Genomic DNA, 18546 nt, shown 5'->3' with positions numbered 1-18546 from the left:
ACAAGTAGCCCTTAATATAGCTTAAATACAAAATTAATAAATACACTAATGATGAAATTATTATGTGCATTACTGGTAATTTACCAAATAGCAAGGATAGTGTGAAGCTGTGTGTTTCTTTGAATCCTGTGCTAACTACACAACCTTGACTCCTAATGAGTGTTTTGAGGCAGAGGCAGCCTTTGGCCCTCTATCTCTCAGTTATCCTTACAGGGGTAATTGAACAGAGGGACGCATTGTTCTCCTCATCCCCAGCCACGTCCTCCCTACCCCTCCCATGTGTCTAATCACACCTCCATTTGCATGGAGAGCACTGGGAATCAGCCTCAATAACGGCGCACTGCCTTGAAAGATGAGTTTTTAATCTGGGAGAGGAGATGAGTTTTTGACCCGCACCTGTTTGTTTCCGTAGTTTCTTTTTCCCGTCGAACAAAAGTGACCCGCAGGTAAATTTGCAGAGGCAGGATAGCTGCTCGCCTCCCTAAGTACTGTCACTGTGCATTTATTAATATCTCCATATCTGACATGGCGGAGAAAATGGTTCTTGGCGATAAAGGGCACTTGTCGTGGTGGGTGAGACTGCCTAACAGGCAATCAGATGGGCTGACAGCGAGTGTCAGCCGGCGCGTGTGTGCATGTTTGTGTGCAGGCAATGAAGAGGGCTGCAGTCTATGGGAGAGGGGTGGGTATTTATTCTTCTCCCATTGCCCTCTATTGACCCATGTAATAGAGAATTTTACAAGGGGAAGTGTTTGAAAGATTCTTTGGATGTAGGTAATGTGTTCATCTAGGGAAAGTAGGCTCCGCTTTCTTTCCTAAACTACGTCTTTTTCTCACACACATTGTTGCGCATGATTTGCAGATTCTCAGGAGGAAATTTCCTGAACTTTTTTCAAAGGTTTTGATTGATTGTCAGATGACTAATATACTGAGTAGTATATTGATGTCTTGGCGTTTTAATTTTTTGTGGCACAGATGCCAGGTGCTAGAAATCTCCCTTGGAGATTTCGGTCTGTACTGATATGATAGCATCGCACAGTTGCTGCAGATTTGTTGGCTGCACATCCATGACGAGAATCTTTCATTCCTCCAAAGGTTAAAGCACCTTTACACAAGGATCTGGTGATTGTAGAGGCAGTTAAAATACAGGGAAATTATTAAGTTAATTAATTATTAAGAGAATTATCAAGTTCAAGAAACCAGTTTGTGATGTGGTGCATTATCCAGGGGATGGATGGATGGGTGGATGCTTGGCCGGATGATTCTGGCCCTTCAATCCAACTGTCTGAAGAGAAAGCTTGTTAGATCCAGCAACATTTCTGTGGTCCAAATTTAGTGACCCCATGCAAAAACTGTAGCCTCGGTTTCTTGTTCTCAGCTGGCAGGAGTGATACACAGAGTGGTCTTCTGCTGCTGCAAACAGTCCACTTCAAGGTTCAACGTGTTGCATTTTCAGAGATGCTCTTCTGCATACCTTGCTTGTAAAGTGGTTGTTTCAGTTAGTCTTGCCTTCCTATCAGCTCGGAGGCATCTGGCCATTCTCCTCTGGACACTGACAACGAGAAATCATTTTTACCCAGAGAACTGCTGTTCAATTGATATTTTCTCTCCAGAGATAGTTGTGCAGGAAAATCTCAGTAGATCAGCATTTTCAGAAACATTCAAAGTCCCTTAAATCACCTTTGTCCCCCATTCTGATGAGGTCGTCTTGATCATGTCCTTGTGCCTAAATGCACTTAATTGCTGCCATGTGATTGACTGATTAGGTATTTGTGTTAAAGCGCAATTGAACAGGTGCACATTACAAAGTGAGTGTCTGATTTTCCAGCACAAATACACTTGGGCAGATAAAATGAAGATTAGTTCTTTCTTTTATTACTCTGTGTGTAACAACTATACTTTTAGAACTGCACGCCTTAGTGGAGAGATCGCTTTTGTGCCTTCAGGGCTATTTATATATAAGACAGAACCAAGAGTGTGTACCTCCTGCACAGCTCTAGTAAGCACCATCTTGACCAAATGCCATTAATATGTTTACGATCAAGGCTTTTAATCCCAAACTGCTCCACGGAGGCTGGTAAGCAGTCAAGAAAAGAAGAAGATGGCTGTGCTCTACAGTTTGAGCTCCCACTAATGAATGCGCAGTCCAGCGTGAATGCAGCGAGCCTGTGTACTCAGCAAAACAGCAGCAGGTAAACAAAGGTGAGGCAAAGTTTACAATTAGTCAGCGGATTCATATCATGCTAATCGCTACCATATGATTTAAATACTCCAGGCTGACGTGCACTAAACCGTCACGAGTTTACTTTTTTACAGAAAGCAATTCACTCGCAACCCTGAACACAAACAAACCTTCAAGCACATTTCCCTACACAAATGCCTCATCAAATCTTCCCACAGTGAATAAACACACACACATACAAACACAGGTGCAAATATGCACCAATTTGATGTTCCTGTGGATTCTGACACACATCCACAGAGCAAACATAAGAATAAACACAATCAGACCTATTCAGGCTTCCGCTGCATCCTCCACAAGGCACATCTAGCACACTTACTAAACCTCATTACCTTATTTACCGTTTCTCTTCATAGCTGGATTTGTGAGAGCAGCCTTCATTTTGCTGGTACTGCTCCGCTTTATATCGTTGCCAAAATCACAGGTGACGGGCCACTTTCCTTTGGTGCCCCCCGTTCAGCGCGCGTTGTGGGCAGAATCATTTGATGGTGATAACGCTCGACACACACACGAACACACACATTTCATATATTCAGCCTGAGCATGAGACGGCAAAGCTAACGTTACACCTATTAACTGCCAAAGTCACCTTCGCCCCGAGGGGTGTGTGCAAACACACTGCAACCAGTACGATGAACGGAGACAGATCACGTCACTGGGTGTGTACTTAATGTTCATCAGCATACACACCTTCAGCCATATGAAGAAAGATAAGGAAAATGCAAGAAGTGCAGTAAAGAACGGCCTCAAAGCATGGCATTGTGGGAAAACTGAGCGCCTGAGAGTGTCAGGTGAACACCTGCTGAGCGCTCCACCAGGATAACTTGGGAGCAATCTGAAACTGTTGCCTCCGTTTTAATTAAGCGGTGGAAGCTTTTTCAGAGGTCAACTAAATGAGCTTTTAACTACACCCACTGCAGGAGTAGATTTCTTTTCCACACTGACACACTTGATGCTGGCTTGTTGATGACGTAGGACGCTTACCAAAAAATGAGGATGCGTTGAGGGGAAGGTTTATAAGTCAGAATAGAGATGAGAAAAAGAAAGCAGGTTTATGCAGCGTTTATGTAGTTTATGTACCCTGCCTCCCTTTGTCTGTTCCTGCTGTTTGTATTGCACTCTGTAATTACAGAAGCTTTGAGGACCTTGTTAAGCCATCAGTCAGCACGTAGGTATGATGGTGATGTGGCTTTCCTTCTAGCTTTTCCTGTATTGACATCTCACCTCAAAGTGCTACAAAATAATGTATTTGGACATCTGTTAACCCACCGTTGTTCTCCATGCTGTCCTTCATGGCACTCATGGATTCTGCTCAGCACTATTGATTTGATCTGATCACTGTATGCTGCACTGCGAGCGACACAGAAAACACTTTGAAGTCTCATTTGAGATGCCAGAGTTTCCAGACTGAGTGCATCTTTGCAACTCTGATCAGGACTGCAGTTTAAAGCATGTGCAAAAATGGTTTGGAAGGGATTTCATATGTTTTTGAAATGTAGAGGGAAGGATGGAAGAGTGAAGGTGCTGAGGTAGAACCACCTGGAACCGTTTTTTGCACTAACTTCAGCTAATAACTAATTCAATTTTGTAGGCAGTAAAATACAAAATACTGTCAAGCGAGTTCAGTTTTCATGTGCAGCAGCCTGACTGTGCTTGCAGCTGATGCCTTGGACACAGTTATTCACCACACGGTCCCGCCTGCACACATGCTTCTTTTAATATTCTCATCTTTCAGGCCATTGGTGATGGTGTAATTGTGTGTGGGTTATTTTCTTGACTCATTTTGGGCCTTTTAGTAGCAACTGAACATTGCTTAAATGCCACAGCCTACCTGAGCATTATTACTGACCATGTCAATCCTTCTAGCAGGATAACACATTGAGTCACAAAACTCAAATCATTTCAAACTGATGTCTTGAACAGTGCAATGACTTCACTGAACTCAAATGGCCTCCACAGTTACCAGAGCTCAGTCTATCAGAGCACCCGTGTGATTCCAGGGAGTGTATTTCTAATTACGTAATTTCCCCCCACTGCTCCCCTACATCAGAACTTAGGGTTCAACCACAAGCAGAATTTCATGTCATATGCCCATCCTGACCTGACATAAAGAGGATGACATACCTCTGGATGGAGAACAAAGCAAAACAAAAAACAATAGATGAAGATGGGAGGAGTAAGAATGAAGGAAAAATTAGAGAGGACAAAGCCTGAATAGATAAACAAAGAAGAAGGGAGAGAAGTAATGATCACCTACAGACAATTTAAAATCTCATATTAACCTAACCTCAAGTACGTCTTTGGACTGGAGGGAAGCTGGAGCGCCCAGAGAGAACCCACACAGAAAGGCCCCGGCCTAGACTTTGAACCCAGGACTTTCTTGCTGTGTGGGAACAGTGCTAACCACGGCCCCACTGCACTACCTGGAAGTAATAAGGTTGATTAGAAATGTAAAAAAAGAAAAGGGAACCAAAGGAGAAAGTCAACAAAGACAGAGGGCAGTAGGTTTTAAGCAAAACTATTATAAATCAGGTTAGAGGGTCAGATGACAAAAAACTGAGGGAGCAAATTGGTGTTTGATGGATGGAAAGGAAGTTTAAAATGCTTTGGTCCAAATCAACAGGAAACATCCCCCCAAAAAATTATCTTGCGTGTTTAAACTTTGGAAACTGAAAGAGATGCAGAAATTGTATTGATTGTGGAAGCAGCTGGGAGACAGGCTGAAAACAAGAGATTGTCATGGAAAGAGGAGTGTTGCTTATTGCAACTTTTTAAATCTGCCTCCTCTTCGCTCAATTTCTCGAGACAGCCAAGGTAATTTAAATCGATTCTAAGTCCTTCCATTACAGACACACTGACAACAGTTTGGAGAGAGGGGAAATGGATTTTTCTGCTCATCTGTGAGCCAAGGCCAAATCTGAGGACTTCTACAGCGGCGCTGTAACAAAGCACGCTGCTGCCAGCCAAGGCTCCTCCTTCACTTGACGTTTTTACCTCGCTGTATTGCTTTTGCTCCATAAAATCTGTCGACAGCTATTTTTTTATGATTTCAGGGTTTTGGTAAGACAATAATGGCCGTGGAGAGGGCGAGGCCCGACCTTCCATCTCACTTGGCATTTCCATGACCGAGAAAAGGAAAACAATGTTTGTGTGTTTGTATGATCCCACAGAGCAGAGCTACCTTGGCGGTTTTTAGAGCTCATGCATAAACATGTGTTCACAGCACTTACAGGAACTGATATAACAATCAATTGACACACACACACACACACACACACACACACACACACACACACACACACACACACACACACAGGCTCATTGTCCTCATCTATCCACCGCTTGGTCGACAGATTCACAGGCAGAAAATTGTAAATATTGAGCAACCCCTTGTCCCTGAAAAATGAAGTACAATAGCCGGAGGCAATTCATCCCACTATTGCTTTTTTATGAACTAATATGTTCATAGTTGCCGCTTCCAAATTACTCAATAAATATCCAATACTTCCTCAGAGACGGCCTTGACCCGGTTGTCAGAAAGAACGCTTTTCACGAGTGGACGCTTTTCCCCCAACACGCTTAAACACTGAAAGCAGCTTCGGTAAAGTGGCAATTACCATCCTGACATCAGTTCAGAAAGCACATAACAAACCTGCCCTGTTTTGAGAAAGCAAACTGGACAATTACAGAGGCAAATAAAGCCAGCCACCGAGAGCGGGAAAATAAAACTCCCGCGGCATAATAATTCAGCTTAATTAAAGGAGCAGCCCATCCAAAGGGTCATTTACAACAACACCCCCGTGTCTCCCACCTCCGGAGGTATTAGCAGAGTTAAAAGCAGCGGGCTACACGATAGAAGTCGTCAGACTGACCTCCAAAGCTTCTTTCCCCCCTCATCTATATTTATATGAAGGAGCGGCACTAATTTTGCCCAGTAAATCAGTGTGCACATTCCGTTGTGACCTCCAGCTTGACACTGAATTAAACAATATCAGGGCTCAAGAAGCCCGCTTTAACAAGCCTTAAATTCCTCCGTCCAATCCATCAGCGGGGATATTTCTGACACACGGAGGGAAGAGCATGAAATAAGGCAATTATTGAACCCTTCAGCCCATTTTTACGGCTTGGCTGGCTGGCACGATGCAGCACAGAGCCTCAGAGCTCCGAGTTTGTGCTGTGAGATGACTCTCAGCGATAGGGATGCTAAGAATTAATACAGTGAAAAGAAATTTCAGTAGTTAGGCAACATCTTTTTTTTGTTTCTAAATATAGCCTGTCAATAAACATGTCACAAAGACGTGTAGCTATGGCAGCAGTTTCCAAGAGGCCCTTCTGGAGTCCTCCTGACTTTGCCCAAGAAAAAAAAAAGCGCTGTAGAGAAAAGCTTCAGTTTGAGTCACACTTGGTGTTCTTCTCCGGTGCAGGCAGGACGAGAAAAGTGCTCTCTGCGTGCGTCTTTCCTGGAGGTGGCAGTCGATCCTGTGAGCCCTCTCAGATTGCCTGACAGATAATCCATCACACAGTCAGTGTGTCTGACAGGAAGAGGTCTCAGTCAACTTTCTGTAGCGCTCACACGGGCCCTATGAAGGACAATCACTCTTTTCAAGTCTCTCCTGGGACGACGTACACTTGAATTTCATTAGAAGACTGCAGGTGGATGATTTGAGGAGTTTAAGTGTACGCGTACACTGATGTGCAGACGAAAAGCAAGAAAGAAGGCAGGGTTGTTCAAAAAGAAAATGGCAAAGAAACAAAAAAAGATTTAAATGATATCATGTAGACTATATTTTTGGATACACATGAGGGCGTTTCTAGTGACTTTAGTTTTACAGTTACCATGGAATCTGTAACAAACAGTTTCTGAGCTCTGTCAAAATCCTGATTTATTGAACTACTGAAGAATGGAAAAATAATAAACGTAACATTTATACGTTCTAAACGTAAAATTCTAAACATTTAAGAAAGAAGACCTGAAAATATATGGTAGAAATCTTAAGAAACTAAATATCTTTAGACAACTGACACTTCAACACAAAGATGAGCTTTGGCCTCTGGATCGCTTAACCCCTTAATCCCTTCTGTGTCATATTTGATACATGAGTTTTTGAGATGTCTACATCTGTGTCATCCTCCTGAAAAGAAAAAGGGAGATCTATTACAAGAATGAAAAAAAAACTGCTTATATTAAAACTTTTCACTATAAATTACATCCAAGTCTCTTTTTCCCTTGTTGGAAAAAAAAAAAAAAATACTTGCCCATTGAAGAAGCAGCTTGATTTACTTGGAAAAACATTTGCAAAATATGTGCTCATGCAGTCAATAGTGTTAAGAAAACTGCAAACTGCTGAGGATCTGCTCTCCTCACTGACATCACATTTATTCTGGGAGTGTGCTTCCTTCAGAAATACCCGGGAAATTCAGCAGAATTTCTTTTTCCGCCTTACTTTCCACCTTCTGCCAGTTTTTCCTCCATCAGGATACTCCGATATGGGCCGGACAAATTCAACACACTAAAGTGTAGTTTTTAAAACATTTTTTGTTTAATGTCACAAATTGCATTTTCTCATTGTATTTCAGACATCCTGTCAACATCCATTCATGATTATAAAAAAGTACAATTCTTTGTTTTTAATTATTCATTTTCTCGACACCTGTGATGCCTCATTAGCTTTCACTGGACAGGCACAGGATTAGAGCAGATAATGGACGTCTCATAGTAGCACTTTATAAATAAGACATGATGCACAAATTCAGAGTGAGTACGCCATCTACTTCATTTGAAACGCAGACCAGGCTTGGTAACCAACGTGGACGAAGTAAGAAAGTGTTTACAGCTTCCATTCATCTCGGTTTCAGCAAGTACCACTGAATGATATCACAGCTTATGAATGGTGTGCGATAACATGGCAACAACTCAGTGGATGGGATGTGAAGATGGAAAATGTCTTTCCCACTTCATATTTTGCTGAAAAATAAAGACAAGAAAGCTAATGGAATGGACAAAGTGTTGGGTGTCCTTTCAATATGTTAGCCTGAATATGTCAGTGGTTCTTCCTAACTAATGCACATTTTAATGATTAAAGAAACTGCAGCTGATCTGATCTGCAGAGAGGAAACCAGTGTAATGGCAGAATCCTGTAAGTGCTCGTGATCTGGATCTCAGTTGGCATTTAAAGTGAGAAATGCACGCAAAGGCTCAAGGTTTTGGAGGTCTGCATGTGGAAGAAAAGGCTGATGGTGCTGTGCTGAGGCTGGAATGAGACGTCCTGCAGGATTCTCTATTTCTTGATGGCTGCCACCGCTTTCTTGGCGGCATCATCCAGGTCATCTGCTGCCAAGATGGGCAGGCCGCTCTCGGTCAGAATCCTTTTAGCCTCGTGGACGTTGGTCCCTGAAAAGGGGCAAAAAAAAAAAAGGGAAGAAAAACAGTGTTACAACAGGCGACAACCAACATTACAGAAATGGCTAAACAAGGGTGAACCTGATCTGCCATCTGCACGGATGTTAAAAACCACACTGTGTGAAAGACGAAGAGTTCCTCTGGAGGAATCAATCCACACAGACAGATGGAGTCATGGGTCAATGGTGGCACATGCAACTGCTGATCCGAACGTCGTAGAGTGTGAACAACGGGCAAAAGGGCAATTTGTGTGCGCGCGTGTGTGTGTGTCAGCTCCCCCGGCTGTAGTGAGGTCAGGGGTAGCAGGTGCTGGGTGATACGGTGATGCCTGTGCCCCCAGTAGGCCCACAACCAACCAGAGAGAGAGAAAGAGGAAGACACTCGGAGATACTCTGTGCAACCCCGAGGCTCTACGCACTGAGCTGGCTGCCTCCCAGCACTGCACACCGCTCGGCCAAATGCAAGCCTGACAAGCCTGTCACAACACAGGGCAGGGGGCGCCTCAGCGGACGGAGGGACGCAGGAAGGGGAGTGGATGAGAGCAAGAGAGAGGGAGTGAACGAGGTGGTGGTGCTGGTGGGGCAGCAGAGCAAAAGGTCAAATGAAGCAAAATTGGCCCCTTGCAGCTAAAAACAACAAAAGCCAGCTGTTTATGTGGCATTTACTGATTCGACACATGAAGAAGAAAAACTGAATCTGTCTGATGTGCCATCAAAGACTCAGCACGCTGCTGAAACATTTAATTATCTTTTTTTCCCCCCGAACTACTTGCATTTGTTTGTTTTTCTTAATCAGATTTCAGATCTCATTTATTACATTTTGACGCACCTCTCTGTGTCCATGCTGAACACTTCAACTGACGATCACTCCTGTCTGATCTTTTCTTACTTCAAATTCAAACAAACAACATTTGAAAAAGTCTCTAAAAAAGGTTCTGGAAAAACACTTTATTGTGACTTTACACGTTACGTTTGCTGTATATGGACAAAGGGTGTGTTGAGATTCTCTGTATATTAGTGTCTCCCTGTATTCGCTCGGGTGTTAAACGAGTCGATGTGCGAGTGTTTGTGCATGCTCAGACGCTCACAGGTTGACCTTCGCTCTCGTGGCTGCCGTGTAATTAAGACTGCATGATATGTGAATTCTCCGGAGGCCGGGCCACCCTGATCAATAGACCTTTCATGAGGAATTCTATTACCACTGCCACTTAACGCCTAATATTTCATCTCTTTTGTCCAGCCGTATAATAAGTAATTCCAAACACATTTCTGCAGGCTCGCACTCCAAACAATCAATTCGGCAATGCAATTAATTAGAATAAGAGCAGGAAGAGCTCTTGCTCTGCTGCATAAACAGGGGATCGGATGTCTCAAGTCGTTTTCACATCAAACAGCGGATATTCTCCGTGCGACTGTGTGCGTCTCGATTCGGACACGCAGCGAGAAGAGCGGTGCAGTACTGTATGCTTTACATTCAACAGGCTAATCCGCAAACTTCACTGAGATTGATGGATCTATGCTTGTGTACTGACAGGTTTATCTGTCACAAGATTAAAACAAAGCTGCAGCACAACAAAGTTCAAACGGCACAAGATAAAACTGACGAAAGTGGAAGCAGCCATATGGGCCCCCAGCAAATACATAATGCAGCAGGTATTCTGAAAGACAAATATGCCTATGGAAAGTGTATACAGGAACAAAAAGTAAACATGCATTTTTTTCTCCCCAAGCTGATACATATTCATGACCAGCAGGAGTATTCAGTGTATTATTTAGATTGTGCAGCATCTGTGTGTTACTCAGGACATGTGTGGTGGAAGAATCACACGTCGTGTTGGAGTCGTGCATTTGTGGGAGTCTTTTTCTGCACAAGTATGGGTGAGAGCTGACTGCAGTTCCACTGTGAGCAGTAGGGAGCACTGATAGCTCACGCCAGCAGCATCAGCAAGGGCTGAGCTCAGCTGGATACAGAATTACTAAGGCATGTGTGGAGTATATGTGTGTGAGTGTAGGGTATAACTGGAGAATGGGGATATGTGTGTGTTCACCTGCAGCCACTAGGTGCTGCCAGAGACCTACTCACAGTCTGGAGAGGGCATCAACGCACACAGTCAGCATGCACAAATAACCAAAGCAAGATGATTGTTTTAAATCTATATGATTAAATATAAGAAATGAACATTAGAGAAGGCAAAAATATAGATTTCTGCAGAAATTCATCACAACACGTATTCTCCAGACCTCGATCATTAGTCCAACTGACCTGTTAATTACTGAGAAATGTCACAGAACACTAACTTGCTAGTCTGAACTTTTTTCTTTATTAACAATCAACTCCTGAAAATTCAATCAAACTTTAATTCACTTTTCAAAAGTGCTCAATCCAATCAAAAACCGACAAAACCCCCCGAATTTAATTAGGTTCAATTCAACTTTATTTATATAGCACCAAATCATAACCACAGTGGCCTCCAGGCGCTTTATAATGTAATTTAAAGACCTTAGAGTAATACAGAGAAAACCCCAACAGCTAGACAACCCCTTAGAGGAAGAAGGTTGTGACAGTGGGAAGGAAAAACTCCCTTTTAACAGGAAGAAACTTCCAGCAGAACCAGGCTCAGGGAGGGGCAGCCATCTGCCATGACTAGGTTGGGCTAAGGGGAGAAAGACCACACCAATGAGTTCGGAGGAGAGCCTGGGATTAATAATAACTAATGACTAAATACAGAGTAGCTTATGAACACTACTTATGAAAGGAGACGAGTGATCATGGGAATCTCCCAGCAGCCTAGGCCTATTGCAGAGTAACTTAAGGAGGATTCAGGGTCACCTGATCCAGTCCTCCCTATATGTTTGATCAAAAGGGAAAGTTTTAAGCCTAAACTTAACACTAGAGACTGTCTGTCTCCATAACCCAAACTGGGAGCTGATTCCACAGAAGAGAGGCCTGAAAACTGAAGACTCTGCCTCCCATTCTGCTTGTAAATATCCTAGAAACTGCAAATAAACCCGCAGTCTGAGACTAAAGTGCTCTAATGGGGCAAAGTGGTACTGTGAGGTCTTTAATATAAGATGGGACCTGATTATTCTAGACCTTGTACATGAAGAGAAGGATTTTAAATTAGATTCAGCATTTAACAAAGAAAACAACATAAGAGCATTCAGCAGGTGGCAAGCATCACAACACAATATTTTCACATTTATGTGGCAATTAACTAGCGTACCTGTGACTACTGTGAAAAATGACGCCTTAACGTGTGACTTACAGGCCACTAGGCTTCAGTGGGATAATAAGGGTTGGGGCTGTGCCAAAGACTTGTGCTGGAGGAGCTTTCTTGATGCTGCAAATCCTACATTTGTGAGCAGCTTTGTCCTAACAAGCTGTGCTTAGCGTTGCTGTCATCTGAGAGAAGGACACGTTGCCGTAGAGTCACACATACAAAGGAAGTCTGAAGTTGTAAAGGTTCCTTATGTGTCAAGGACACGATAAAGACTGTTTCCTTAGCAGGAGAAGATAAGGGAAACAAAAAGATGTAGAGCTTGATAAATGAACTCTTTCGCCTGCTGTTGGTAAAATCTTTGCCACAACAAAAAATGGAAACCCCTTCACCTTCTCTCACAGTCAAGCCAACCGGTTAATTAATCATGTGGTGACTGAGTGATTGTCAGTGTAAGGCTGTGTGTGTCTGGATATTTCTTTTCCCTTTTAAATATTACAATTGTCATTAATACGTGGCAATTAGACGGGCAGCTTCTGCAAGACTGTCCACTGACAGTTTTTTTCAGGTTTCCTGAGTTGGTGGCTTGTCTGCACTGCTGGTGAGTTATGGTTTGCTTCACACTAGAAAGTGATTAGTTCCCCACGTAATAATCTCCTGGCTGTCAATGAGAGCTTTTGATGTGTCACACTAACATAATTCCCACCATCTGTCAGCTGTCTGAAGATACTGGGGTACGCTGTGAAAGAAGTTCTTAGAGGACTTATTTATTTAAATTAGACACAAGCTCAGTACAAATAAAGCAAATAATTATGTATGTAAACTGTATGTATGTCATTGCAGTTGTCAGGAAATCTCATGGCAAACCAAAAGTTAACATTTTAGTCTGTTTTTGTTTCGTGCCACTGTCCTAACATACATTATAATCTGTATCATTTTTTGTTTTTGTGTTGGGAATCTGCATAAATGTCACAATGCTACAGTCCAGTAACTCACTTAGTAAAAGCAGTTTAAAACAAAGAAGGGCGCTCTGCCTCAAGACCAGCCAGATGAACCACAGGCAGCTGATGTATACACCCTCCCCCCAAAAGAAAACTATTTAACTGACTGCATGTTGTCATACTCACTCAACTCTTAACCCAGCCCCAACCAGACAGTCTACATCAGGGGTCGGCAACCCTGGGCACGCGTGCCACGGTTGGGACGCGAAGGGTTAACTGATAGCACGACCATAGCTGGACTGGCCATTGGGCATACCGGGCATTTGCTCGGGACCCGATGATTTTTTATTTTTTGTAACGGTATAAACAATGAAAGGTGTTGGATTGGCCAGATGTGGCCGGTGTGTAAAAATAACTCAGTTGTTTGGTGGTGGCTATGGCGTAGCTTCCACAGATTCAGTAACATTAGCAAGTGGTGGAGGCCAACAGGTGGATGAGAGAAAGGGGAGGCAGGAGGAGGAGGGACCCGAGGCGGCCGCCGGTCCGAGTGTCAGGTGAACTGAACTTCAGGTATGAAGTTATGACCTGCAGTCTGTCTGGGTCAGATATAAACCAAGTTTAGGTGGAGTTTATTTTCGTTGTGCTGACTTTTTACAGTCAGTTACAATAACTCGTACTGCGTGAGCTAGCATGACGGAGTTTATATACAGCTGGGTGGGTGCTATGATGTTACTGAACTAAAGTGAACTTTATTTTATTCATAAGGTTAGTTATTAGAGTTGCCAACGGCTCCTTAAAAAATGGAATGGTCCCTCATTCAGAGAAAATATTACATGTTTCGTATTGAGCTGAGAGGGGACGCAGTTTGTCCCGTACTTCAGCTAGAATGGGGAAAAAAAGACACAAAGCTGGAGTTATTCTGTGTCTTTGCTGCACAGCTGCCTCTTCTTCTCTCATCCTCTCACCCTCCCTCTCCTGTTTCTACTTCAATCATGAAACTGATCAATGATCAGCTGATCGGCTTTCCTCTCTTGTTTGTTTATCTTCCACTTTGCGCCAGAAAGAAGAAACCAGCGGATGTCGTGCTAAACAACAGCAGCATGTTTAAGCTTGATCAGCTGTTGTTAGAATTTATTTAATATTAATTTCTAGTATCAGCTGATGTTTGCTGGAGCCACAGCTGTAAAAGCTGCTGGTCATGATATCGGTTTGTATATCTGGTGAGAGGGAAACATGAAGATGAAACCAGGAGATGTCCTTACTGAATCATCAGAGCTGAACAGGTGATGGAGAAACAGGTTTACCTTTTAGGTGACATGAATGAGTTGAAGGGAAGTTATGAACTGTTTCTGAGAGACAAATAACACCAGGATCCTTTTCTAAGTAGCTGACAGCTGATAGCTGTGCAGGGGCGGATCTAGCAAAGTGTTTCCAGGGGGCCAGGTAGGGCATTAAGAGGGAAAGGGGGGCACAAGGAAATACTTTACTTTCTTATTCTCATTTAAAATGTCTGGCTGTTATTAAATAATTATCTGAAGCTTACAACCACAGTTTTTATCTGATGTAAAATTTACAGAAATCATGCATATACCAACAAGACTGTACATCACTGTCACAACAGCGTTTGTTTTCATTCAAAGGCTTTATGGCTTTAATACCTGGTGGGCCGGTCTGTAGTCAAAATGCCCGGGCTGATTTTTTGTCCCAGTCCAGCCGTGGACACGACACGCAGTGAATTAATCTGAGAAGATGCATCAAAAAATAAATGGCCGCACCAGTGGTGCTCTCAGGTGTTTGGACCAATGTTTTCTTTTCTGATCAAACCAGAAATCTTTAATGAGTAGCTGGATTTGTCTCACATTAACTGGCTGAGTTGATGCCAGTTAATGCGACATCGACGTAGCTGGAATCCACAGCTGTGCGTGTTCATGGAGCTTGCATTTTCACCTGCTGGACATCACTACCTGAGAAGTTTAACTGTCTTCAGAACATTGCAGAGGCCTTATTGACAGTATTTGGCTGTACATATCTGTGTGCGCAGATTTCCTCTCACATTAGTCCTCAGGTAGCCGTCTGAATGCTGGACACTCGAAGACCTGTGTCTCTGAGTGGGAGACCAGAGATCACATTAACATGTGTGTCTCTGTATTAACAGACATGCCACATTGGCTTAGTTTATTTTTCTTATCATTGTTGTGAGGAGACCATAAATAGCATTTGTATTTTCTGTTGTACAGTTCATGTGCTGTTATGGATAAAAAGTGTCTTTTTCTTTTTTTTTGTTTCAAAATATCTGATAACGATTCACTGATAGCTGCCAAAATCTGTAAACAAATATAATTCTATAAAGTGGGTCTATATATTGTGTAACTGTTCATATAGAGCGTTATTAAATTTATTGCTAATGCAATCATATGGCACACTGACTTCTGAGGAAATTTTAAATGGCACTCGCCATTAGAAAGGTTGCCGACCCCTGGTCTACATGATTAAAACAAACATAACACATTACATTTTTTATTCAGTTTTTTGTATTATCTGTTATTTAAGAGCAGCTTACTGCACCACCAGATTTCATGTTTTCATCAGTGCTAACTCTAACAGAGAGTATCTTAGTATCTTAACACTGTGTTCCCTATTTGCATACTTGTATAATGTGCATGACATTCATTCTCATGATTTAATCAATTCTTGTCAGATTCTTTGTGAGAGGCAAATAGCGAGATTTACACTATGTGAGGGTAAGTTAATAGCTATTTTTAAAAAGCACTACAAAAATGAAAAAATGTGTAATATATGTGAAATCAAAGACAGAACCCCCCCCCCCCCCCCCCCCCAAATCAACCAGTGTGTGAATGTATATTACTCTATTATTTATGTATGTGGATATGCATCCATTGAAACATCCATTGAAACAGGGCCTTCAAATCTTGCTCAAGCAGAACATTCTCCACTCTTTGACAGAGAGTTGGGGGACACCTCAGAACAGAGTTAAAGGAATGTAGTCACCTTTTTCTTGGATGCCAAAGGTTTTTTAAGAGGCAGACAAACCTGCAGAGAAACACAGGATGACCATGCGCACACTGTAGCCAAAGAGGGCAGTACAGCACCTCCTTAGGTATCGCTTCCTTTCTATACCTTCAATAACAACAGTGTGTCTGCGTGTTCTCTGCTCAGTTTTCACCAGATGAGTCTAAGTGCTAGCGATGATAATTACAGACTGTTTTAGATCAACTCAATCAGCCCACATCAAACACTTCATGCATACTCTATCAACTAACACAACTCTATCAAGAACTAGACCACATGGCCTCTCTTCCCCACATATGGGAGCACATAATTCTCTGCCAGTGCAATCAACCCTGGCTCTTTAGGGCCTTTCCAATTAAAAGTGTGCCTGTTAATCCATTCTGATCCTGTTGAAGAACGTTGGGCCGTTTTCAATGCCCAGCAGACAGCCTAGCAAGCTGAGCTGATTGATTCAGAGCCAATCCTCTCCACAAGACTGCAGCCCAGGATGTAATGACCCACAACTAAGGCTTGGATTAGGCCTCGGTCAGGGTGACGTGTTTGGACCATCCGGCATCCACCAGAAGTGACTTTCTGGACTGTCTGAGAGTCATATTGAATTATGGCTACTATCAGAAATGTGTGGTGGATAATTAAGGATCCGTGCAGATTGCCAGTCTAGTTTGTTCTGTAGTTGTGTATTCTAAAGAGACAAATGTGCATCTTGAACTTGGGGTGTTTGAACTCCAGTCAACAATATTATTTTTGGTTCAGACGCAAAGTTTTTACAGCCATGGGGTAGATGTACATACCTGCATGACATTTTTATTCGACTTTAGGGGAAAGTAGTGGAAATGACAGTTAAGAGTAAAATTCTCACACTACATCGTGCTCTGAACAACCATGCCCTCACTACTGCACAGCACCTCGACACACAGTTGGCTTCTAGAAACAGCTTACACGCCCTGACCTACAAATAGCAGATGTGTGCAGACATACAGCATGAAATGCTAAGCGCTAACACACACACACTCTCCCCTGCTCTGTGCTCTGGACACACCACTCGGCAGGATCTTGACAATTAAGCTAACCACCAACTGGCCCTATGCCTCTGAGTCACCACTGCCATTCCCCACACACACACACACTCGGGCAAACACACACAGCTGAGCAGGTTTTATTAGCATATAGAGGTGAAAGGTGAGCCAATCAGTGCCGTCTCTACAGTTATTCTGGCTGCTGCTAATGACAGGTGCAGCAGAATGTGACATCTATGAGAAATGCACTGCTGTTCTTTCTGGGACACTGGGCCACAATGAAGATGGATATGCTCCTGAGAGTACAGCAGCAATAATACAATGGCTCCAAAGTTTAAAACTAGGTGGGGAATGAGTTTCTTTGTACCTTTGAAATTGAAAATATTCATAAAACGATACTGCAAGCTATATTCTCAGTCCATATAAACTCGAACCAGCTGTACCCTGAGCAAAGGAGACTTTAGGTACAGTTCAAAAATAAAACTTACTGACACATATATGTAAAAGCAAGACAAAAGGAACTTGTGTTTACATGATGATGATGTTACTCATGCGCCAGGTCAAGGTGAACAACTGTGACGAGCGACACAGCTGTGAACCTAGTTGCATGTTATAGCGTATTAACCCTGAATCATTAAATGCTCATTAATGTGAAATTCTTTCGCTGGAGGCTAGATGTGCCTAAGAGAAATGATGCAGTCTGTTTGGTTTAACTGGAAGTGCCAACTGCCAATGACTTACTAACAGCGTCAGAGAGGCAAAACAAAAACTTTTGTGCATGTGTTCCAGTGTTGGTGAGTGTCAAGTGCTGTTTTACCTTCCAGCCTGACCACCAGCGGCACTTTGAGCTCCAGCTCTCGGCAAGCTTTGGTGATGCCGTTGGCAATGATGGCACAATTAACAATGCCCCCAAAAATGTTGACCAGGATGGCTTCAACCTGTGAAAGAAGACAATAGACAAAAAAAGAATTAACCCAACAATAAACAGCAAGTGAAATGAAATAAGATAAAGGCAAGTTTCAGCTGTACCATCTTTGTGCAATAGCAAGAAACATCATTTAAACAAACAGCAGAGCATGTCTTGTTGGGAATCCTAGTGGCTTCATTCAGACATGTACTAAATAAGACATTCAATTATATCATTAAATGATAATGTCTTACTTATAAAGACAAAATAGAAATAATCTGGTCCTTAGCTGGTCTTAAAATGAGGTAACTGCAACCTCAGATAACAAAACATGACAAATTACTGCGTGTCAGTATTTCTTTATCAAAAACTGAGCTAAAATGCAAAAGCAGTACATGAAAAACCAAGAATTCCCTTATTGCTTCTATAGGAATAAAGAGAGTAAGTAGCTGCCAGGTCCTGCTAATTAAATGCACTTGATTAACTGATAATTAGTGAGTGTGAGTGCCTCTGAACAAGCAGAAGCTTTGGCAGTTTGCTGGTCCAGAGCAGCAAAGGTGTGTACAATGCTGAGGACAAAGAGATGTCAGCTGTGATCTTACAGACCACTGTTGCTGTTAGGGCTGGGCCATATTATACCGTTCACGGTAATACCGGTATAATGTTAGGCAACGATAGGAAAATGAAATATAGAATATAGATAGAATATGAGTAAAACGCGCATGCGCAGTGCCTTTGTTTTCATACGCACATGGCCAATTGTTGAGTGAAACAGATGAACCAGAATTGGTTT

General features: G+C 42.6%; 1 protein-coding gene across 1 annotated transcript in view; it reads right to left on the bottom strand.

Annotated features, from left to right (window-relative positions):
• Positions 1-7760: 7760 nt before the first annotated feature.
• The window catches only part of suclg2 (succinate-CoA ligase GDP-forming subunit beta), a 102819-nt gene continuing 92033 nt past the window's right edge, over positions 7761-18546 (bottom strand). Inside the window, exons 10-11 of the mRNA XM_086291662.1 lie at positions 17664-17784; positions 7761-8633 (exon numbers count right to left, since the gene is read on the bottom strand). Coding sequence (XP_086147788.1) covers positions 8521-8633; positions 17664-17784 — 234 coding nt within the window. The 3' untranslated portion in view covers positions 7761-8520. The remainder of the gene's footprint in view (positions 8634-17663; positions 17785-18546) is intronic.

The sequence above is a fragment of the Aulonocara sp. 'chitande type north' Nkhata Bay genome, linkage group LG5 (genome assembly GCF_057382095.1).
Source record: "Aulonocara sp. 'chitande type north' Nkhata Bay isolate Kocher_YH1m ecotype deep benthic linkage group LG5, A_spYH_male_GT1.1, whole genome shotgun sequence".
Classification (NCBI taxonomy): domain Eukaryota; kingdom Metazoa; phylum Chordata; class Actinopteri; order Cichliformes; family Cichlidae; genus Aulonocara; species Aulonocara sp. 'chitande type north' Nkhata Bay.
This window is presented reverse-complemented; position numbering and strand designations above follow the sequence as displayed.